Here is a 24,760-nt window from a genome sequence, read left to right as displayed (position 1 = left end):
GTGCCTGAATTTTACTGAAGTTTCACTTCCTTGGAGTGTCATTATTTCGATATTTCATAATTTCGATATTACAGTAATATAAAATAAAAAAAATAAAAAACAGATAAAAAGTTTCGCGAGTCCGTTCTGAGGATGGATTCACCCCAAAATGATTTTTCAAACTACCAGATTTGATTCAGAAACAGCATAATCAATAAATCCAATGCTATGAAGTCAAAAACAGTCTTTTGCAGACTACGGAGCACTTGCAAGTTGAATCAGCCAATAGGAACTCTCGGAACGGCCGGAGAGACAGGAAGGGGGGTGGTTTTTAAAAAAACCACGTAAATTGCGCATTGGCCCGTTCACGGCCACCGTGAATCTCCCGTTGAAAACCTGTGACCACATATTCGGGAGAAATGCGAATGAAACGCGTCTGTTTAATGAGGTAATGTGACCGGCGCTCGGGATTGTGTGGGGAATGCGGGGAACATGCGACTTAGAATGAGTAATGTGGATTTGACCACAAATAGGCAGTCTTTTAATTAGTTGGGGGGAAGTAACTTAAAGTGACAAAGCGAGAGGGAGTAACAGGGATTTTCCACCAGTGTTTATGGGAATTTTTCCCTTAAGAGAACTCTCGAAATAAACCAACCAGATGTTCAGCCAGAAAGGTTTTTATTAAAAGAGTAATAAAAGAGCAAACATATAATCACACACAGAACACATATGAGGTTAACTAAGAGGAAATCAGGGAGGAGAGGAGAGAGAGCAATTTCAGGGAAGGCTATAATTACCAGTCTTGAAGATGGAGGTCTACAGAGGCAGCAGTGAAATGACCAATGTTTCACAGAGAGAAGAAGAGAAGGCCCAAACAGATTTGGGTGTGTGTGTGTACACACACAATGATGGCTTGTGATTCCAGATATAGGGAAAATGATCCCTGGGGCAAGCGGATATTTTCACCCCTTAAACAATAACTTATTGGGTTTTCTGGAGGCGGATAATGGGTGTAAATGGTGCTTGATGCCCCTGTGAGTACTGGATGGGAAAAGCTACCAGGTTTGGTGAACAATGTTAAGTGTTGTTTAATCAGGGTAAATGGGTGAAGGGAAGTGAGGCCAGTCGTGGATGAGATTAGTCAGGAGTTTCTTGGGAGTCTCATTATCCTAAATTATACATCTCTCTGGGACATGGGGGGGGCATTAGTCAGTCAGCTGCTTCTGACTCCCCTTCTAAAAAAATTTCCAGGCTCTTACCTGTCTGGCATCCCTTTTATTTTATTTCAGGCCAGGCAGTGTATGATATTAGAGGGAGGGAGGGTGTTTATGCTTTTACTAGTAATAAAGCCCATTGTGGGAAAAATATAACAAGCTCTAGAAAGGCGAGGGCAGGCAGTGGGGGATTGCCTCCTCCTCCTCTGACTGATTCTGGCCGGGTGAAGGTGGGGGGGCACTGACATTGCCACCTGCTCCACTCCTGATCCGAGTTGGGTGAAGTGGCAGGCAGGCATTGCCACTTGCGCCACTCCTGATCGCTGCTGGGTGAAGGTGTGGACGAGCATTGCCACCTGTTCAGTTCCTGATCCCAGCTGGGTGAAGATAGGGTGCAGGTATTGCCACCTGCTCCACTCCTGATCCCACACAAACAACAAAGAGGTGTCCCAAGGTGTGGCATTAAGAACAAACAACCCTTCTTTTTGGAGACTGTATTTTCAACACTGAGGGATTCCTCTGCAGACGTCGGTCCATTCTTTGTTTCTTATATATTCAGAATTGATGTACCTATCTTCTTGCTTGACAGACATATGAATTGGTATATTTATATATTTATTGTGTACTAGTATTAGAATATTCATTTCCTTGCACTTAGCATTTTGCATATAAAAGAAATATTTATATAATAGATGTACTGCAAGTTATCCACTCCTGATCCCAGCTGGGTGAAGGCGGGAGGGGGCATTGCCGCCTGCTCCATGCCTGATCCCATCCTGGGTTTCCTGCCACAGTGCACTTTCGGAGGGACGGGCTGCCTTTTCTAGGCTTCCTTCCATGGCAGCGCCCTCTGGAGGTGCACCTGGGTAGGAAGTGAGTTGTCTGGAACACGTTTAGCCTTTTATATAGTAGGATATCTATAAACTGCCCCTCAGCGAAAGGTGCAGTCTGACTGTTAACACAGGTTGGTGTGGGTTTTTATTGGGGCCATAGATGCGGCAATATTTTAAAATTCCATTTTAATGCTTCTGTGGCATTTCCATCTTCTCATGGTAATAAAAATAAGGTATAGCAGCACTGGAATTATTGTAGTAAGGTCATTCTGATTTGTTCCTCCATTGTTCCACATGTAAAGCAGAAATCTAGTGGCATTTTAAAGACTTAACACAGTTTATTACAGCATAAGTTTACTTCTTCAGATGCATATGGTGTGGAAAGTCTTTTGACAGATTTTTATAACCCAAATCACTGAAGGGGGAAGAGGTGGAGTTGTAGCAGAGAGAGGCCTCTGGTAAATCATTCAGGTGCATGTATGTAGCAACTTCTCACTCTTGACTGATCTGTCATGCATCTGCTTTTTGCAGTTTGGTCTGTTACATTGTCTGCCTGTGTTTAAAACTGGCATTCAACATTTTTAACCATTCTTTGCTCAGTAAGCTATGATGTACTTATGTGTTTCTGCATGAAGGAACATATGCAAGAAACTAAAACGGTGATTATAGCATATATTCCAACCCCCCTATTTAAGTTTGAGGGTACACAGAGAAGGCAGAATCAAGAGCTTGATTCAAATTTTCAATTGCGAACAACTTAATTTGTCAGCTAAGCTCGGTGCATGTTGAGGATGAAGAAATTAGCACTGTCATATATTTAGATAGATACTGAAAAAGTCCCCTGCCCTGCCCCCCCGGGGACATACAGTGAATTCTCTATAACTGTTTATTTTGAAAGATAGAAGCAGTAATGCTGTAAGGCATCATGGTGTTCTTTTCAGGATAACAGGCCCTCCCTTCCCTTCACATTACAGCTCAGTTTGTCCCCTTTCAATAAGTAATTTTAGTACTTTGGAACCTTATGGTATTTATTCTGAATAACAGTTTCATATTTCCAAGCACAAGTTGTAACTGCCAGGAAAAATAGAATTAATTTTTCATTTCCTTCAGAGCCACTGTAGCTATGATCAGGCTTTGAGAAGCAAAAATGAATTAGGATAAATAAAGGTTGGTGAGGCAAATACTGGAACCAACATTTTGGACTTCGTCATTGGGTAGTTAAAATGTATAGTGTTGAGGTATGTGTTGATTTGATTATGGCTTATTTCACAATAAAACCCTATGAATAAAACCCTACGAATTTTTCTTGTTTTGGCTATAGCAAAACCATTTTAATCTTCTGCTCTTTTGTTTACATTTGAATATTTTCTTCCTCTTCTCAGAGTAATTTTTCTTTTTCTGGTCTCTTTCATCCCTATTCCTGTTGATTCCTCCTAATCTTTCTAGGCTAGAACGTTAAAATAAGCATGCTGTGTTGGATGTGGGGTTTTTTATTCATGAAAATCATGACGGATTATATATCTGTCATCCTTTCTTTGATACAGATTTGATGATGATGGTCTCATTTCTGTGAGGGGGAAATTCACACAGCTGATTCGGTTTAATAAGCCTCCCAAAGCTCTAATTCATAGTGCACGTGTAATTAAATTGTGGAACTCATTGCTAGTGTACACAGTGATCCTATATATGTGCTTGGAACTTTTGAGTGTCCAGAGGGCTTTTGGGATGACACTTTTGACTATAACCCCTTGTACAGTAATCAGCTTTAGATGGTCCTCCAAAGGCAGGCAGAGACTGTAATGGGGCATGTGGGGGTGAAATAAGCTGGTTGAATCCAACTCACTGTTTCAGCATCTGTGGTATTATACATGTATGTAGGTGGGAGCAAAGAAAACAGTGGAGGTTAGATGAAACAAATTACCAAAATGTAAAAAATGAAAAAAAAAGTTTGTTGGGCTCTCAGCATAGTTTGTGATCTTGTTCATAAGGATTCTTAAATGTATCCAAATATGGAGCTGTGTGCTGAAGTGCATCCTGTGTAGATGAAGGGCAATGTCACACCTGTCAAATGTCGTAGTTTCTGAATGACTCAGAAGTCCAATATACAGTATATCACATGATGCCTTCTATGAATGCTACCCCGCTCATGGTTTTGGGTGGACCACAAATGTGGTGTTGTCAAGCTGTCCGTCTGCCAAAGAGATGATAACAATTTCTTTGGAGTGCTTTTGAAGTGTAGCAAGTTATAAAACATAAATGACAAGTCCTCCGAAGAGGATGATAATACAGAATCGTGAGTGAAATAAGGCTTCTGGAATTTAGAAAAGCAATCTTATTCAGGTTTGTGCCACCTGTGGAAAAATGGAAGCAAAACTCTTCTAGCTTTCAGTAGCTTCAATTGAGGACGAAAGATTTATCTCTGCCTCCGTTGCAAGGATTTCCATTGTATTGTGATCTCCTGTCAGCCTCCCCTGCTGTCTGTAGCAATTAGCAGATGGCAGAGGAGAACAGAATACAACAGCACTGAGGCAAAAGATTCCGTTCCCATCACAGAAAGTGGTTTGTGCTCTCAGGGGCTCTACTGCGCGGCATTCTTTCCACCCTTCCTCTTCAGGTTACAAACTACTGAAGTTTACAAACTACTTTCTTTACGTATGTACTACCTTTTCAGCTTTGGTTCCCAAGGCAGTTCACAACATTTTAAAAAATTCTCTTAGAACAATCAAAACACTGGGGTGACTACTACACTGCTGAAAAGGGCCTACATTGGATGAAAAGGGGAGCAGGAGGACCTCACAGAACTGAAATCCTTCTAGAAGGAGCAGAAACATTCTGCCGTTTTTAAGCGATAAGGTCTTCTTCAGGCCATAACTTTGGTTTCACTATTTTTTTTACTTATATTATCAAGCTTGTGTTAAGGGCTGCAGGGGGGAACTCCATATTGTCCATTTATTTCTACACTTTCCTTTGAGGTTGCTTTATCCCATTAATATGAAGTTAGCTTAGTATCTTAGAGTTGGAAGGGACCTAATTTAACCATCTGACCAATGCAGGGAATCCAAAATAGAGCGTTGGTCTAATTGTTCTCATAATTACGAAATTTCTTCTCAATTTCAGTGGAAAACTACCCTCCTGTAACTTAATCCATCTGGAGTGTAAGCCTTTGTCCTGTTCTGTGTGACTGAGAGCCCTTCAGATATTTTCAGAATGCTACCCTGTCTTCCCACTAGGGTTGCCAGTCCCACACTGGGGGTGGGGGATCCCGCACTCCCACCCTTCACCCCCTGCCCCTGCTTTCCTGGTCAGTGGGGAGGGGAATGCACCTCCCAGGGTGTGCTCCTGGGCCACACAGTGCACTCCTATGCACAGTGGCAGTCCAATCTGGGCCCAATTTGGCCCAAATTGGGGCCAAATCGGCCCCGATTGCACCCAGTTTGGCCTGGATCAGGCCGCTGTGGAGTGCAGCAGGGCTCCCGTGCTCCACAGCAGCCCGATCCAGGCTGAATTGGCCTGAATTTGGGCTGAATTGGCCTGGATTGGGCCGCTGCAGAGCAAAGCAGAGCTGCGCGCCACAGCGGCCCAAATTGGCCCAGATCAGGCCCAAATCAGCATGGATCAGTCCCCTGCGGAGAAGTGGAAGTGGTGTCATCACACAGGCCAGGAACACGTGCATGTATGTACACTGAAGAGAGGGTGAGTGTCAGGCCTCCCACCTCCCACCCGTGGGGTAGGGGGACCTGGCAGCCCTACTTCCCACAGTCTTCTTTTCTGCAGGCTAAACATGCCCAGTTCCTTCATTCTTTCCTTGCAGGATTTGTATTCCAGACCACTGACCATCCCTGGCCTCCTTTGTATCTGTTCTAGTCTGGTCTACATTTTAATTGAAGCATGGCGCTCAAAACAAGACAAAGTATACCAGTTGAGGTCTGACTAGAATGGAATAGAGTGCAACAGTTATTTTTGTTGACTCAAATACCATACAGTTTGTTAATTCAGTCTAAATTCACATTAGCCCTTCTGCAGCTGTGTTACACTGTTGCCCAAGGTTCAGCTTGTGATTGTCTGCAGTCCTCCTGAAATCTCTTCACATGTACTATTGCCAGACACATGTCCTGTTGTTCCTGTCCCGTACTTGTTCAGAACTTTGCATTTGTGTCTGCTGAATTTCATTTTGTTAATATCAGCTCGGCTTTACAGCCTATCACATTCATTGAATGCAGGAAGCTGCATTATACAGAGTCAGACCATTGGCCCATCAAGTCCTGAGTCAAGAGGAAAAGCAGGTTACAAATATTTTAATAAATAAATAAGTCAGTATCGTCTGCTCAGGATTGCAGTGGCTTTCCAAGGTCTCAGACGTTTCACATCACTGCTGGCCTGATCCTTAACTGACAATGCTGGGGATTGATCCTGCGACCTTCTGTATGCAAAGCAGAGACTCTATCACTCAGCTTCCATTTTTGCTGCCTCCTCAAGTGTTAGCTGTTCTCCCCAGGTTTTTGTTGACTGCAGATTTGCAAACATTCTGTCCACCCCTTCAAGTCATCGATAAAAACACTGAGGAGTATCAGGCCCTGTTTCTTTCAATATATTCCCTAAATACGTTGCTTATTGGTTTTTTTCCCCTAGATGTCCCGGGATGAGACAGTGTGTAAATACTGCGGAGTCAGCTATTTGATCCTTCATGAGTTTAAAATGCTAGAAGAGAAAGTCAAGGTGATGGAAGACAAGGTGAAGTTTTACGAGGGAAGTGTAGAACGGGAGAAACAGCTTCGGGAAACACTCCAGCGCCTAAGTCAAGAATTTGACCAGTGCACAGCAGCCAGTGAATCAAAAACAGAAAGGTCTGAGCATGTTATTCCCTCTTGTGTTTCAGATTAATATGTTGGTCAATGTAATTCAGAGGAGAACAGTCTTTGACTGTCTTGCCAGCCAGCTTGCATCACGTATAATTTTCAGCTAAATTCACGTCAACGATATGTTGTCATTTGAACCATGCTTTAGAGACCAGTTGCTTGCTACTTGGATTGTTGAGCACCAGTTGATAACATCATGGAAAGAAAAATGGAAAGTTATTTTAAAGTCTGCTGTCATCAGAAAGTGAAACTTAGCTTTTCATTTACTCGTTTGCAGACTCCCAGGAGGTTTGCCTTGTTACGGACAGTGAGATCATGCTGTTGCTTTCCCAGGTGTGGCCTGTGTGATTTGCTCTCATGCATGGAGATAGACCTGCCATCTAGGCAGCAAACCTAAAAATGCCTCCCCTTAAACACTGCAGCCCAGCTACTATTGGGCACAGAGTGTGCATGTCTTGCAGACACTCTATTGATTACCAAACAGTTACTAGTAACTAGCCCTTAATGGCCTTGGATCCACATATGTGCAAGGCCACCTCTCCTGCTATGTCCCATCATGACAGTTTTGCTTATCTGAGCTAAAATTTCTGAGGGTGCCATGCAGCAAATGGGTAAAAGAGGCAATGGCTTGTTCACACACGTTCTCTGTGGTGGCTCCAAAGTTGTGGAATGGCCTGCCTGGGGTGCTCAGGAAAGCCCCCACGCTTCTATCATTTCACAGAATGTGCAAAGCAGAAATGTTCAGGACGGCATTTTTACAAAGAGATTAGAATGGTAATATAATGGAACAGCATGGAAGATTATTTCTGTAATGAAAAGTAATGTAGTCTGTTGCACATCTTACTGTTCGTACCACTTCCCTTTTTATTGCAATATCTTCTTCCTTTGTGACACCCTTTCTTCATCATGGTATGTCATGCCTTAGACTGGTTTTCATTTGCATTGTTTTCCTAGTTTTGCAATCCTATTCCTACTGCATTGTGTATTGGAGGCCTTTGCTGTCTGATTGAATTGCTTTTCATATTTTGTAATCTGCCTTGAGTCTCAGTAGAAAAGGTGGGCTATAAATGAACTTAATACTATCACTACTACTATTAAATAATTAATAAATAATAACAATAAAATGACTGTTTGCAAATTGGGATAAAATGACTCCTTTCCCTCATCTCTAGGGCATAAATTCTTCCCTTCATTTGTCAACTTTAATCACTAATTGTTTATCGTATGTCTGGTGGTGACAGAAGTTTTTCAATACAATTCCTGATTCAGATAACATAACCTGGTTTGCAGCAGAGATATGCATAATAATGAGATCTGAATGCAGATTATTCCCAGGACTGGACACTGAAGTTTTCTCTCTGTGGCCACAGACAAGGTGTGGCAGGATCTGTAGCCTGTGACTATAGAGCCAAATGTGGCTCAGTAAGGAACCAAATACTTCTCTTTAAAAAAGAAAAATAAATATTTAAGTTAAGATATATTGGAAGGTTAAGTGAGATGCTAGAATAACCAGTATGTGAAGGGAGTGGCAGGCAAAGGGTTTTTTTTTAGTAGCATGAAAGGGCTTCTTAGATGCTTTATTGAAAGGGAAATGATAGAGGTCAACAGTTGCCAATAATCCATGTGCAGCTTTATGCTAGATCATTAAAACAATTGCACAGGGTGTTCCTTGTGTATATTCATTATTTATTGCAAGATCTTGTATGTGTCACTTCCCAATAAAGGACCTGTAACAACTGGAGTTTCGGCTGCTGAAAATTTATGGATTATTAATCAGTGTGCCAATTGTCAGCAAGGTTGTGTTTCAGTTATACAAATGGGCTTTCTTAGACTGGCTGATCTCTTGCTCTGAATTTTGACATAGTTTAGCTCTTGGGATTATAAAAGTTTGCTGGTGTCTGAAGTATAGTATGAACAGCAGCAATGATAATACTGATAATGACCAAAATCTTATCAATGATACAGTGTTTTAGAGGATTCAGAGCACTTCCGTTACATTATGTCAGTAATCCTTAAGACAGCCCTGTAAAGTAGGATGGTATTATGATGAATGAATTCCTGCAGGTTCACAGTTGCCTATCTGTGACCACCCATTCGCTGGCCTTGTCCTCAAAGTTGTCCTGTTACAAGTTGCTGGTTCTTTTTCCTTGCAGTTCTGGCCTCTAATGGCTCTTGTCCTCCTAATGCAGAGAATGCTAGTAACAAAAAGCTCCATTTGAGGAAAGGAGGGTAAGATCTGGCAAAAGTGCAAGAGATTGTGCTGTTCAGCAGCCCCGGCAGGAACAGCAGCTCATAAAAGCTCAAAGGGGAAAAGGTTACAAAGAAAAGGGTTGAGGCTCTGGCTGGCCGTTTGAGGAAGTGCCTTGTGTACACAAGATAAAGCATTATTGATCTGGTCTCTTGTATACACAGCATTCAGAGTCCAGGTGTTCCCAGATAATGGAGCAATGGCCTTTTCCTTCAGTTTTACGGAGGCAGAACACAAAGGTTGTTGATGTAAGTACCATCTGAAGTCTGCTTGGGTAGGGAAACTTACTGATCACTAGAGGACTCCCTTATTTGAGAACCCCCAATGTTGGCTCGCTTTGCTAGGTTACTTATTTATCTTATTTTAAATATTTCTGAGTCCCTTTTCCACCCAACATGGCAAACATCAAACATTAAAACATTTCAACTTTGAAAACCTTTAAAGTAAAGTATATATAAACAGGCATAACATCAAAAACCAGGGAGGAAGCCAATAACAGTTCCTAGGCCTATGCTGGCGGAAGATAACAGTAGAAGTAGACAGATTAATCTCCCTGGGGAGGGAATTCCAAAGTTTTGGCACCACAACCAAGAAGTCCCTTTCTCAGGTTCTCACATGTCTAGCTTCAGATGGCAGAGGCACCTGAAGCAGTGTCTGAAGAAGTGATGGGTAGGTTCATATGGGAGAAGGTGGACCTTAAGGTATGATGACCCCAAGCCATATAGGGTTTTAAAGGTCAATACTAGAACCTTGAATTGAACTGGGCAACAAATTGGGAGCCAGTGTAGATAGGACTAGAATGATACATTCCCTACAACACACTTCTGGCTGCAGCATGCTGTACCAACTCAGATTTAAAAACAGCCTTCAAAGGCAGCTCTGCATAGAGTACATTGCAGCAAACTAATCTAGATGTTACAAGGGCATGTATCATAGTGGCAAGATCTCCCCCCCGCTCCCGAAGGGCCATAGCTGGCTCATGAGCTGAAGCTGGTGAAAGGTACCCCTGACCACCAGTGCTGCCTGGATCCAGGACACCCCCAAGATATGAAGCGGTTCTTTTAGAGGGAGTACAACCCCATCTAGAACAGGACATATTCCAGTTCCTAGGTCAGACCTTCACTCCCAACAGTAGCACCTCCATTTTGTTGAAATTAAGTTTCAGTTTGTTAGCACTTATCCATTCTAAAACTGCCTCCAGGCAACTGTTCAGAATTTCCACAGCCACCCTGGGATCTGCTGGAAGCATGAAGTAAATCTGAGTATCATCTGTATATTGGTGGCATCTCAGCCCAAATATCCAGATGACTTCTCTCAGCACTTTTACATAGATGTTGAAAAGCATGGGGGGAAAGATAGAACTTTGTAGACCAAATGCAGAGGAGCAGAGCTGCAGTCCCTGAGAACCACTCTCTGAAACCTACTTTCAAGGATGGACTCGAACCACCACACAGCTGAATTCCAGTTCCCAAAGGTGGTGCATAAAGTCACAGGGCTTTTTTTGAGCTGGAACACACCAGAACAGTGTTCTGGCAGCTCTTTAAAATACCCACATGACTGGTGTTACATGGGTATTTTTAAAATGGCCTCTTTTGGCCATTTTGATCTTGTTTGGGCCCGGATTGGGCCCAAAATGGCCCAGATCAGGCCGTTGCCACGTGTGGGAGAGTTTCCCCATCTGGAAGCGGCCCGTTCAAGACCATTTCAGTCCCAATCCGGGCTATTTCAGCTATTTGGGGCCCATTTTGGGCCCCAAATGACCAGGATTGGGTCCCAAACAGCCCAAACTGGGCCTGAAATGGCTAGGACCGGGCCAGTGCCGGGCCGTGGCCCATTCCAGGCTGTTTCAGCCCCGATCTGGGCCAGAATTGCCAGGATCCAGCTCCTGCCAACTGGGGGAACAGTGTCCCACCCAGCAGCAGCCCAATCCTGGCCATTTTGGACCTCTTTCGGCCATTTTGGGCCAAATTTGGGCCCAAAATGGCCAGGATCAGGCCCCAAACAGCCAGGATCGGTCCTGAAATGGTGAGGATTGGGCTCAAAATGGTCAGGATCGGGCCCCTGCCCATTGGGGGAAGATTCCCCTGCTTGGTATCGGCCTGATCCTGGTCATTTTGGGCCTCTTTCGGCCCTTTTGGGCCCAATTCTGGCCTCAAATGGCCAGGATCTGGCCCCAAATGGCCAGGATTGGGCCTGTAACGGCCAGGATCGGGTCTCTTTCAGGTGGGGGAACAGTCCCCTGCCTGGCAGCAGCCTGATTCTGGCCATTTGGGGCCCCTTTCAGCCATTTTGTTTGCAATTCAGGCCCAATATGGCCAGAATCAGGCCCGAAACGGCCAGAATTAGTCCCTAAATGGCCAGGATTGGGCTGCTGCCCAATTTGGGCCCAAAATGACCTAGATCAGACCTTAAACTGCCAGGTTCGGGCTGCTTATGGGTGTGGGAGTGCTCTCCCATGTGGCAGCAGCCTGTTCCAGGCTGATCCGGGCCATTTTGGGCCCATTTTGGCCCCAAATGGCTTGGATCTGACCACTGCCAGGCCAGGGAGTGCTCCCCTGTGGCAGAGCAGTCCGTTCCAGGCCAATTCAGGCCCATTCTGGGCTGAATTTAGCCTGATCCTGGCCAAATCAGACCCCCCTGTTGGGTCATAGGAGTGCTCCTGGGGTGGCCACAGCCTGTGTGATGATGTCACTTTCCGGAAGTGACGTCATCGTGCAGTCCTGGGAGCAAGCATACGCATGTACTGAGAGACACACCACCTCCTCCCAGGAGTTGCCCTGGGTGAGAGTTCCCCCACCTCTTTCCCCAGAAAAAAAGCCCTGCATAAAGATACCATGATTGATGGTATCAATAGCCCCCAAGGGAGTCCAGGAGAATTAACAGGGTTGCACTCCACTTGTTCATCTTCTGGTGCATGTCATCCACCAGCGTGACCAGGGCCATTTCAGCCCCATAATCAGGCCTGACACTAAACTGGAACAGATTCAAACAATCTGTTTCACTCAGGAATCCCTAAAGTTGGCCAGCCACCACCTGGCTTAGGAATGGTACATTTGAGACTGGGCAGTAGTTATTTAACTGTCCTTGGACCAGAGTTGGTTTCTTTAGGAATGGGCACACCACTGCCTGCTCAAAGCAGGAGTGACCACACCCTCTCCTGAACCTAGTCTACCACACCTTTCTCCTGAACCTAGTCTACCAGCTCCCCCGCCCCTCCTCGGCAGATTTAAGCAGCCTGGAGGCGAGGGTCTTACAAGCAAGTGGTAGGTCTCAAATTTCCAAGAATCCTGTCCACATCCCCAGTATAAAAGGTATCTCACACAACTGCACAAATTGGCACCCTGGGACCATCTGATCCTGTAATTGCTAATGTGGAGTCCAAGTCTGAATGGATCCAAGAGATTTTATCTGCAAAGTGCTTAGAAAAATGATTGCAGCAGGTTGCAGAGCAATCCACTTCCTTCTGTAAGCTGGAACCCCAATAAGCCCCTGACAACCTGGAAGATGCAATGGTGGCGGAGAAATATTGTCTCCTTGCTGCCATCATTGCCACAGAGTAGGCTTTAAAATGAGTTCTAGCTTGTGCCTTGTTGGATTTGTCCTGAGTCTTTCTCCACATTAGTACATATTGTAGCCTTGTTAGTCTTATTGGGTGATGTTTGCAATTAAATACTTTTGAATGGATCTATTACCACCTTCAGAAGTATGAGACTACCGTCTCTGACCAGGTGTGTTATCTTTGTGGACTGCAGATCTGAATTTCCATCCCTTTGTCACACATTCATATAATGCTTGCCATCAACAGCCTCTTTACTTGGATGGACTTTTAGAGTGACTCAAATGCTGCCGGTGAGATTTGATTCAAGCACTCTAGACAGAGTGTATTGTCTGTTATCAATCAGGTTTTTTTTTTAAAAAAAAACAGGAATAGTATCTGCTGAAGAAAGATTATTTTAGCTGTGCTTGGAGAAGTTCTTGTGAAGAATCTCAGTTTTCTTAAATCATGCATTGAGCAAAGATATGTTTCTGGAAAAACAATGTATAATCGGACTGTTCTAATGAAGCTAGCATTGCAGAATTTTCCACTGCAGCCCCAGGTTTAATATGCCTCTGTATATGCTACATAGCTAACTGCTAGCTAGCAGAAAGCAGCCCTGCTAAGGTTTCTTTCTCATGAAAATAAGAGTCATATTGTGGCATCAGCTTCCGTGAGATATTGGTCACTTTGATGGAAGCCTGAAGCTTTACTGTTTGTTACTGTTTGTTGTGGTTCTGATGTCACAGTCCATGAAAGTTTGTGCCTCAATACATCTATTAGTTTTAACATGCCATAAGACTGATGTTGTAGCTGCAACTGACTCAACACAGTTGCTCTTCTAGGACACATGTTATTTGCACATTGTTGTTTTGTGATATTATCATTTCCTGTAGGCGCATGTATGCCATTTTAATATGTAACCCGAAACTTGACTCTGGTATTCAAAGTTAGAACAGGAGCTGATGCTGGAAATATGGAAAATAGTTCAACATTTTCCTCCTCAGTGTTTCACTTTGAATAAAGTTAGCCATGCTTTATCTGAAACACTGAGAGGTTTCTGTCAGTAGGCTTGCCTGCCCTTCCATAAGGAGGGAATCCTATGCCTGTGAGTTGGGGCTGCCTCAAGAGTAGAACACACCATTGGATAACCTAATAAGTTGGTTCAGCATATGGGCAAATCGCACTCCCATCATTTTATGAATAATTGCTAAAAAATATAATGATTTACTGTGCCATCCTAAGAGGTTGAACCGGTATAAGCCCATTGACTTGAATGGATGTACAAGGGTACAGCCGCGGTTAAGATTGCACTATTAATATTCAGAAAGTAACTAGCAAAAGATGGCTTGAATGTTGAAAGGAAGATTTTAAAGCTTACAGCATATGGCTTGGATCCTGCTCTTCCTTGAACAGAGAGAGTTTGCAGAAGGGATTCTTGGCTGCCACCATCTTCCGAGTGCAGTCCTCTAGTACACCTAGGAATGCCAACTGTGAACTGAGAAATTCCCAGAGATTGGAGTGGGAGCTTAGGGAAAGGAGGGACCTCAGCAGAGTATAATGCCACCCTCCAAAGAAGCCATTTTCTCCAAAGAAACTGATCTGTGTAGCCTGAAGATCAGTTGTAATCTCCAGGTTTCACCTGGAAGTTGACAACCCTATGTACAACCCTCCCTCAGTGTGGCTTCTGAAGTGAGGGAATTCTCAGGAACAGCATGAGAAGAGATTCAGAGGGCTTCAGCAATAAAGGAAAATCCCCCGACATCTCTCTCACATTCTGTGTTCTGTCACATTCAAGTGTATTATGTGTGTGGGTGAGTGTATGATTTCTGCCAGTCTTCGTTTCTTACTGCAGCTCTCTGTGCCATATTCCACACTGTTCCTGAAGAGAGCTGCACTGGAAAGGAAGAGTTGGCACAACCCCCCTCACTGTGACTTTTCCTCAGTTAGTGAAAAGGTTGGATCCAGCCCATTCTGTGTGTTTCTGAGTCGGCTGTTCTCAGCAGGATTTCTTTTCTGCATTTTCTCATATTCTCAAATGAGTCCCGAGGAACAATAATCCTGGTTAAATAGCACTTGTTATAAAGTACCTAGACATCCAAAATGTATTTTAAGTATTTTCCCCCTCTCTGAAGCCTGTATATATTTAATATCTGCAGAAATCTGTATGAATGTTTAAAAGTAGTATCTGTAGAATTACTTGTTGAAGAAATCAGTGGTTCTATCCATGAGTTATGTCTTCAACATGGGCAAGATCATTTCTAACCCCGGTGGCTAGTGTAGTATGTAGTCAGTGTAGCAAAGTCCTTGAATATGTTGGAAGCATCTTTCCAATCTTTATCTCCACAACAAAAACGGCTAGATACTTACTTTAAAAAACTATTATTTTAGAAGAACTAGTAGATCATGGCAATGTATCATTATAATATTGTTCTACTATAGCACAATAGCAATCACTGATTTTTTTTAAAAAAGCCCTCCAGTGGTGTGGAAGGGCAGACATGAGGAGCTGATAGACAGAAAATGCCAGTGTGGGCAGGATCTTCAAAAACGTACACTTTCTTGTTCAGATCACTTGTGAATACACTTAGAACACATTCTTTCTAGAAAGATCTTGTTCAGATTTGGTTTGGTGTGAACATACCAAGAACAGAGCAAGCCTGTGGACGATGGAGGATGAGGTGGTACAGATGCTTCTCCTCAACCCTCTCAAATTCGTAACAAACCCCAGCCTTCTGCAGTTTTGAAGCCAAGGCTGAGAAAAGCCTCCAAGTGGATGCCACCCAGAACAGAATTGATGAGTGTTCATAGAAGACGAATAGCCTAACCCTTTTTATTTGGAGATGATGTGCAGGTATCCTCCCAGAAGAATGGGCTGCAGGTCAGGATCACAGACAGAAGAATATTTCAGCTCCAAATCTGATTGCTTTAGCATCATTGTTTTCTTGGTCGCAGCAAATGTCAGGAAGCCCAGCTAGTCCATTCCACTGTTCTTGCTGCTGTGGTACAGAATCTTGCTATTGGATGGGAGGTTGTGTCTTGCTTCCCTACTGCCCCTTTACTCTCAAGCTGTTTCTTGTTGAGTTAAATTCCCAGGTACACAGATGTTCCCAGAGGTGTTCCAAACACATTTTATCCCTAGTGTGATGTACCTGGAAGACATGATCCAGCACTAGTAGAATGATCATCCAACTACATGTTATGGATAGCCTTGCTGTTATTGTAGTGATAGTGAGATAACCATCTTGCTGTTTGCATCCTTAAAAAAAAAGAAAAGACCTGTTGTAGCCTGCATTTGTTTCTGTACACAAACTCACTTTCTCTGGATTCAACTGTCATAGAGTTTGAGCTGTGTGGGTCACTTCCTTGTGCTTGTTGATATTATGTGACAATGATCATTTCACCTTACTGCAAGGCATGGAAAAATAAAGTGGTATTATTGCCTTGGACAGATGAAAGCCAGAAGCCCAAGATTCTCTTGTGATGTCATTAACTGCAACCAAGCTTTTGGAGAATGCATTAGAAGATACGTCCCTGCTGAGTAGGATGTGCAGATATTTCCTTTAGAAATGTCCATCCGTTTTCCGACTTACAACGTGTAGAACTGTCCATCTTAGTTTTGTGCGCCCTCCTTTCCCTACATGTTGCGTGGAGTCAATTTTTGAAACCAATTAGTGTTTCAGAAGCAGTTCATGACACGGCGTTTTTATTCAAAGAAAAAAAATTTCCAGTGGCAAAGGGCAAGCTTTCCTTTGGCATGTTTCATGTCCCTTCAGTAGACGGACTGTTACTTGCTTGATGCATGCAAATAGTAATGTGTGAATAGAACATGAGAAGAGCTGTGCTGAACTGGACCAGAGATCTGTTTGTCTAACATCTTGTCTCTCACAGAGGCCAATCAGCTGCCTCTAAGAAGCCCTCCAGAGGGGGCTTCAAGCTGTTCTCTGTTGCTGCCTCTTTCTGCAACTAAGGCCTAACTACATATTCATCTTCGTTCTTCTGTGCCTCCACACATGGGGGACTGCGCAGGCGCAGGCCAGCCGCCGGAGAATTTTCTAGAGCTTCCAAGGCTCCGAAGGGGCCGTTTGTCGCGCGCCTCAGCGACCGTCTTCCCGCCCAAACGGTCACGTGATCCTACAGCGACCAACGGCCCCTTCCCTCAGTTCTCCTTTGCCGCCGCTTGACCAACACACTTCAGCCATAACACCTTAAAAACACCAATATCCGTTACAGCCATCACAGTATTGTGCATTGGAGTTCACAGCGGGGTAGGAGGGAGGGTTGTGTGTCAGCACAGAAGAACTCGATGAACACAAGTTACAGGTATGTTAACCCTGTTTTATATTGGTTCCTTGTCCACCCCGGGTCCTGTCAGACCTTATGGGGCCTGGGAGTTCTATATTTCGCGCTCTCAGTGAAGTTTGAAACTTAATTCTCAGGCGTGTGGGGGCCTGATTCATATTGACAGCCCAGTGTGTGGGCCCTTCCCTTCCTGTGCTGGTTTCCTGACCCAAGGAGTTGCTGCTTGCCCCATTGGGCAAACTTTTGTGTAGCTCATCAGTACATGTAAACTTTCACAGTGGGGAAAACAGTGGCTTTGCAGGGCCATTTCAGGTTGCCTTGGTACCAGTGTGATCATTACCACTGCTCTAACAGGCCTGAGAATTAAGTGTAAATGTGGAATCCCTAGCGTGCATGTGTAGTTTGACAAAACTGGGGTAGGCCATACCTAGTGTAACATGAAGAGGCATACTGCTTCTGATCCTGGAGGTTCATTATAACCATTGTGGTTGACAGCGGATAGACTTATCCTCTGTTAATTTGTTTGATCTCCCTTGAAAGCCATCTAAGCTACTGGCCATTGACACACCTTACTTACAGCAGCAAATTCCATAAATTAATTACACATATAGTGTAAGTACATACACTGTTTGTCCTAAATCAGTCTGTTTCATTGGTGTGCCCCAAATTCTTGTATTGTAGGAGTATTATACAAATTCTTGTATTGTAGGAGTTTTTCAAAACCATGTATAATTTTATAGTTTTATGTCATCCCCCACCCTGTTGTCCTTTTTTCCTCATAAACTAAACGATCATTTTAGCCTCACTTTTCCGGCTCTGTGACACCCTTTTTGAGATGGGGCAACAGTAACTGTACACAGTATTCCAAATGCAGCCATGGCCATAAGTTTAAGTAAACACATTGCAATATCTGCAGTTCTGCTTTCGATCTCACTTAGTGCCTGGAATGGGGATCTACCACTGCATAGTGATTTAATATTTTCCATTGAGCTATTCAAAATCTCATTCCTGCTTTGTCACTGTTAGTTCAGACCTCTTCAGCTAGGATTTTTTGCCACAGTGTGCATGAGCCAGAGTGGCGAGAGCCATGGACTAGAATATTAAGGAAGACCCAAGTTCGAATTCCCATTCTGCCATGGAAGCTTACCAGGTGACCTTGGACCACATGGCCTAACCTGCCTCACAGGACTATTGTGAGAATAAAAGAGAGGCATGGAGAATAATGTAAGCCATACTGAGTCCCTGTCGGGGAGAAACATGGGGTATAAATTAAGTAAATAAATAAACGTACCATTCATACTGCCCATAGGATGGTCCCATTTTATTCTGATACTTAATGCTTAACACTTCTTTTCTTTCTTGTTCCTGTCAGCACTTGTCAAGATGTCACAGTGTTACTACCTCTCTGTGCAAATTTCTCCTAGTTTCCGCATAAACGTACCCTGGCTGTGATAGCAAGATGTTCAATTTCACAGATTCTGTGAAATGTACAAATGCAGAAAAGATCGCCATGTTCTTAATGGTTTCTCTCTCTTTTTAGTGCCAGGAGTTAATGATCCATGGAGTTTAGGATGGTTTTCATCATTTCTCATGGTAAATGTTGCCATAATGACAAAATACCTTTTCTTGCTCCAGAGTATGACTTTAAAAAAATGTTATAAGTAATAATTTGGTTATATTGCCAGTTTGAGCAAAAAGCAGCTGTATGTGTTCTTCAGGTTTCTGGGTTTCCCAGGATGCAATATGCATTGGTCAGATTTTCTGTCTGTTGTATTTTCATGATGGATCAGAGTTTTCCCCTTCTCACAGAATTACGTTCATAAGTGAGAAAAGGAAGAACTAGTCCTATAAAATGCTGAGTGTGTGGACTGCTCTATACCTATAGCCTTATAGCTATTGTTTCCAACCTCAAGGAAAGGATAGCTTGTAGTAGTAGATAGCTCAGTGGGACAGTATAGGTTTTGCTTGCAAGATGGTTTATTCAGAAGCATTTCCAGTTTAAAGTGTCACACACAGGTTGTTGGGAAAGTACCTCGAGAGGAGATGCCATCAATATGGATGGTTCTGGGTAGATGGCTCTGATGGGGGGGGGGAATATTACGATCATGGCATGCTCTTCTGGACTAGTGGTCTAATTCTATATATATTATCTTCAGTCCAGTTCATAAGTCTTTGGCTTGTCTTCTCTCTTTTTTGAAAAAGGTATACTTCATAAGATTGCAAACGCATGCCATAAGAATATAAGCCCTGCTGGATCAAACCAGAGGTTTTCCTAGTCCAGCACCATATTTCACATATCCAGAGGAATTAGTTCTGTTAGACTGTAGTCGCAAAATAGTAAAGAGTCCAGTAGCACCTTCAAGACTAACCAAGTTTATTGTAGCATAAGCTTCTGAGAACCACAGTTCTGTTTGTCAGATGCATGGAGGGTATGAAGAAACTGGCCAGAGATATATAGGTGGTGAGGGGAGCGGGGAGTAGATCACATATATTTCACATAGTAACCAAACAGTCCCCCCCTCCTCCAGGAGGCCTGGAGCCAGGGCATAGAGGCAAAGAACTTCCCCAAATGTTGCCTTCTTACTGACTGTGAGAATAGAGGTACCCTTTAGTTCCAAACCATTATCGGCCAGTCTCAAGTTCAGCCAGTCTCTCTTGTACTCAGCACAGTTGGGAAGATGCCTTCCGATGAAAGTGAAGGATATTTGCCGTTGCTTCCTGAGACACAAACCATGTAAATATCTAGGCTGCCTTTGTTCCTTGCTCTCTGTTTCTATCCTCTAACGATTTTTGCAAACAACCTCACTTTATGGGAAACTATTTGTGGGCTCTTTCTATCTGCAGAGCTACCTCAAAAGTGTTTATGGAGACTGCAGTCTGTAAAGATTCTAAGCAGAACAAGTGTATATTCAATCCAGCCAGGAGAGTAGGCACAGCCAGGTGACTTGCCCATCTCCTGTATTTTTTTCTCACTCAGAGTTATGCACTTGCTTGTGGAAGAGGAAAAGACTCCTGTCACAAATTTCAGGAACACTGATCTAGAATTAATTTGTTGAATTCATTTCTTTACCCGAATAACTGTTGGATCTACAAATTTCAGCCGCACTGTAAAGAGCTCTTTTACCCTTTCAGGTTGTTTCTAAGAGATATACATTGCCCAACACAGAAAAATTACTTTCCAGAGAAAATGTGATCAAGTTGTTAGTATTTTGGGGAGATGGAAGGTAGCGTGGTATTATGTTTCTCATAGAAGTTGTAGGCAAACATTGCTGAAATGTTCATTACTTCATAAAGGACAGCTAGCTTAGTTCAAGAAAAGTTTTTTTTTGTTTAGCATTAATAGTTTTCAAAATCTATCAGTCATTGATTTTCCTAAAGGACTTTGATTGGAAGAAATGCTGATTTGTGTATTGTTGTATAAGCTGTTTTTCATCTTCTGTTTTAGACAAACATGTATAATGATGTCTTGCATGTGTTTCATTTGTACACAGTTGGCACATTTAATTAAATATTGAAGTAGGATGTCCAGTTCTGCCTTCAGTAACTGCCCTCAGTATGTCCCAACTAGCTTTTTTCCCTTTGCAAATGTCTTCCGTGAATCTCTTATACTGCTATAGAAGTATAGTATGTGGAAAATGCCTTGCTGCCAAGCTTGGTAGAGGAGGGACCATAGTTCAATGAAAGAACGCATGCTTTCCATGCATGTGTCAGTCCCCAGTATGCTCAGTTAAATGGCCGTTTGGCTAGAGAAATGCTCCTGCCTGAGATGCTGGCAATCAGAGTAGATAATAATGAGTTAGCTGTGCCAGTGGGCTGGCTCAGTATAAGACAGCTTCATGCAAATGCCATTTTCCTAATGAGCCTGCCTACCACATTAGGTTCCAGGGAGTACTTTCAATCCTGTAGGAATCGTGAGAACCTCTCTCTTCTTGTTTCACCACAGGGATATTGTAACCAATGGATACCGCAGGAAACAGTGGCTTGGATCCTGCCCTTTCTCCTGGGAGGAGCTGATAACCTTGGATCTTCCTGGCTTTCCCCCTTCCCCAAGCAGTCATTTCTGACTACAGGAGCTCTCTCATGGAACAATAGCCACGTGGGTTGGGAGGCTCGGAGGAGGTAAAATTGTTCCCTTTTGCCTCATGAGCAGAGCTCCACTGACTGAAGAGGAAGAAGGTAATGATTTTGCCTCTTTTCCCCTTCTGGCTGAGGCCTCCTGGCACATGTGGCTATTGCTCTAATGCAGAGGAATAACCTTTTCCAGCATTGGAAAGGACTGCTGTGGGAGGGGAAAGCTGGGGAGACCCACAGTCCTTGTACAATCCTTGTTCTGGAGCCAACCCAGTGAACCCAACAAACTGGATTTCACTTCCAGGCTGCTTGATTTTTTTAAATTTTAGATGTTAATCAGTTGCTTAAGAGGATACTGTGTAGCATTCAGATACAGCCCAGCTCATTCATTATTTTCTTCTGCTTTGAAGGATGCATGAGAGGCTGGGGTCATACATGATTGAGAGTTTTCCCCAGAATACCACATATGTAACAAGCATTCACGTACAACTAGTTTTTTTTTCCAATCTGAGGTTCCTTAATTTTAGTTAGCTAGGTGATGAAGTTGAGAGCCAATGTGAAGCAGTGGTTCGCGTGTTGGACTATGTTATGGGAGTATTGTGCAGATCCTAACCTACCTCACAGGGCTGTTTTGAGGATAAAATGAAAGGAAGGAGAACAGTCTCAGCTGCTTTGGGTCCCCATTGGGAAGAAAAGCAGAGTGTAAATGAAGACAATAAATAGTATAGGTGAAGATGGGGGGGGGCAGATAAAAAGATGGGTGGGTGGGTGGGTAGGCGGGAAGGAAACAAGAAAGAAAAAAATGTGAGGATATGGGGGTTGCCAGAAGGAGAGAGAGGAAATAATGTGCGGAGGGAGATCCTGAGGAGAGTGATCTGCCCCCTGCAGGTCCTTGTTGATTTGCCACCATGCAAATCATGGTGGGCCTCACTTTGCAATCGGCACCATCCAAATGGGCCCAGCCCAGCAGCCAGCACCGCACAACTCAGCCAGAGTTTTCCCAGGAAGAGGCCAGGGGAGAGATTAATGGAAAGCTGAAGACAGAAAGGCAGACAAAGACAGGCTGGCTGGTGGATGGGAAACAGAAGAAAGTTGGAAAGGGGCAGGGGGAGGCTATGGGACTGCCAGGGAAGGGAACTGGGGGGCGGGATGAGATGCCCTCTGCAAGTGCTTTCAGGTCCTCTGCTTATATATATTTCAGGATGTGGAGCTGATTGTCTGGATATTTGCTAAAAGTAAATCCCTCTAAATTTCATAGGATGTTTCAAGGTAACTGGGCATTAGATCACACCTTTAGGCATATGAACATTGTGAAGATTCTTTCGGTCACCTTATCAGCAGAAAATTTTTAATACATACATGTGTTTCATTTCCAAAGAAGAGGTACATTTCATATTTGTAATCTGAGTATCATGCATTGACTCTGTGGACAGCTAGAAAGATCTGTTTACACTTCAAAGAAAAGCTAGTACTTTGATTGTCAATGTATGTGCTGACATATTTGCTTTTAACACACGTTGCAATGTCATGTTTTGTGAAACATTTTTGACACTGAGCTACTGCAGCAGATGGTATGTTCCAACTTAAGCCCTCGGAGCAAAAGATCTTTACATTGGTTTGGATACTACATGGCATAGTGAAAGGGAGTCAGAGGATCCAAATCATTATCACAAGATTGCTAGCAGTTTTTAAACTAAAAAAAGACGTATCATATTTTTACTATCTGTAAACAACGAATGTTGAAATGTGTTAATGAGCACAGGGAACAGTTCTGAAAGCTGTAACATTCAGGTGCCTAGCAGCTGAGTGTCACAGGGAAAAGATAATTGGTAGTGGTAGTGAGAAACCATAAAGCTATGAACCATAAAGACATCAGTGGTACATAGCCCCGAACACTTGGTACCCAGTTAAAAATTGCCTTTGTGGATGGAGGAGTTGTTCTAGCTCTGTATCTCTGTGCTGCTCTCAGTAGATGACCCTAGCGCTGTGTTCCCTTTACATCTATTGTTGCTATTGATTCTACTGTTTTTATTTCTCTTGTTACCATTCTGACTTCGTATGGGCCAATTTTAATCAGGATGGCTGCCTGATTACTAATTTCTTTTCGTACTTCTGTAGACCTCTTAAACTGGACATAGCATGTCTTAATCTTGCTAGTTGAGGGTTAAAACTACAACTACAAAAAAGTTGATTTTTCCCCATAGCTGTTTTATACCCAGGTGTTTTTCGTTTACAGAAAAAGAACATGTAACCAGTAAGTGGTTATATTCTGGGGACAGTGTTTACTGTAATGTACAAGTACCAATATCCTAAATGGCAAATGTTGCAAAGCTTCTTCTCTATGAATTCTGTCAAAAAAAGAAAAGAAAAAGTGAAGCTGGGGAGGAGCTTCACAACAAAATGTCTACAAGCAGTTAATGGTAGATTAGAATAAGTCATTGAAATTTTGATAATATGCACATTTATTTACATTTAATTGATTAACCAGATAAAAGCCAGCTGAGTAAAACATTTTACGGTGTCATCCTAAGCATTTTACAGTGCCATCTTAGCACATCAACTTCAACAGACTTAGAACAGTGTATAGAAAAGTGTAATTCCTCTTAGGAATGCAGTGCTAGTCAGTTAACATGACTTCTTACCTTAATGGAAAAGCGACCGTTACATAGTATAGTATACATTCCTCGAAGAGAGCTGTACAAAGCAGCTGTGTAGAAGATATTTATAACATTGTTCAATGGGGTATGTATTTATAATATTGTCATGTCTTATTTATGAGTGACATATGGGGGCTTTGTTGAAGTATCAGTAATAGCACTAATATCAATGAAGTGTTCATTTTTAATGATAATTACAGTTTTATTTTAAATGTACACTAGGCAGTACTCTGCAGTGCGTTATGGTTGGAGCCTAATGCATAATTGACCACTGCTGTTGTTGCTCCTCCTGCATGGCAGCGGTGGAAAATAATGGGAGGAGTGGTTTCTGCGAAGGTGAACCAGGTTGTGATCACCTCATGTAGGAGAGTTGTGATTGGCCCTGCACTGGTCGTAATGTACCACTCTCATTGGCGGGCAGCACTAGCCACAATACACCACTCATTGGCTGAAAGTACAGCTTTGGTCGAATCCACATTCACCCATTACCCACATGTTTATCGGATATCTTCCATTTGCCTCCAATCCGCGATTTTTTCCTCTTCGTTCACATTCCTGCTTCCAATCCATCTTTCTCGCGTGTCCCTCCGGTCACACGGCCGCTCGAAAACCGCTTTTTTGGGCGGGACTTTTTTTTCCTGCCAATTTTTTAAAAAAATTTTGAGCGCACTTTTCCGTTATTTCGATCTTGCCTTATAAAGAAACATCATTGAAGATAATGATGCCTCTCTTTCCCCCACTGACAGCACTGATGGCTCTCTCCCGTTTCTTTTTTGGAAATTTGGAAGCATGTGGGAAGCTTTCGTGGGCATTTCCTATGCAGGACAGTTCAGTGCCTGAATTTTACTGAAGTTTCACTTCCTTGGAGTGTCATTATTTCAATACTTCATAATTTCGATATTACAGTAATATAAAATAAAAAAAATAAAAAACAGTTAAAAAGGAAGTTTCGTGAGTCCGTTCTGAGGATGGATTCACCCCAAAGTGATTTTTCAAACTACCAGATTTGATTCAGAAACAGCATAATAAATAAATCCAATGCTATGAAGTCAAAAACAGTCTTTT

The 24,760-nt window shown here is 43.0% G+C and overlaps 1 protein-coding gene across 1 annotated transcript in view; it reads left to right on the top strand.

Annotated features, from left to right (window-relative positions):
* The window catches only part of LEKR1 (leucine, glutamate and lysine rich 1), a 101,456-nt gene that overhangs the window by 8,479 nt on the left and 68,217 nt on the right, over positions 1–24,760 (top strand). The window contains exon 3 of the mRNA XM_054983882.1: positions 6,656–6,870. Within this exon, the coding sequence (XP_054839857.1) occupies positions 6,656–6,870 (215 nt within the window). The remainder of the gene's footprint in view (positions 1–6,655; positions 6,871–24,760) is intronic.

Source organism: Eublepharis macularius, chromosome 6 (assembly GCF_028583425.1).
Source record: "Eublepharis macularius isolate TG4126 chromosome 6, MPM_Emac_v1.0, whole genome shotgun sequence".
In the NCBI taxonomy this organism is placed as follows: Eukaryota; Metazoa; Chordata; class Lepidosauria; order Squamata; family Eublepharidae; genus Eublepharis; species Eublepharis macularius.
The sequence above is the reverse complement of the archived record's forward strand: the minus strand, read 5'-3'. Positions and strand labels throughout refer to the sequence as shown.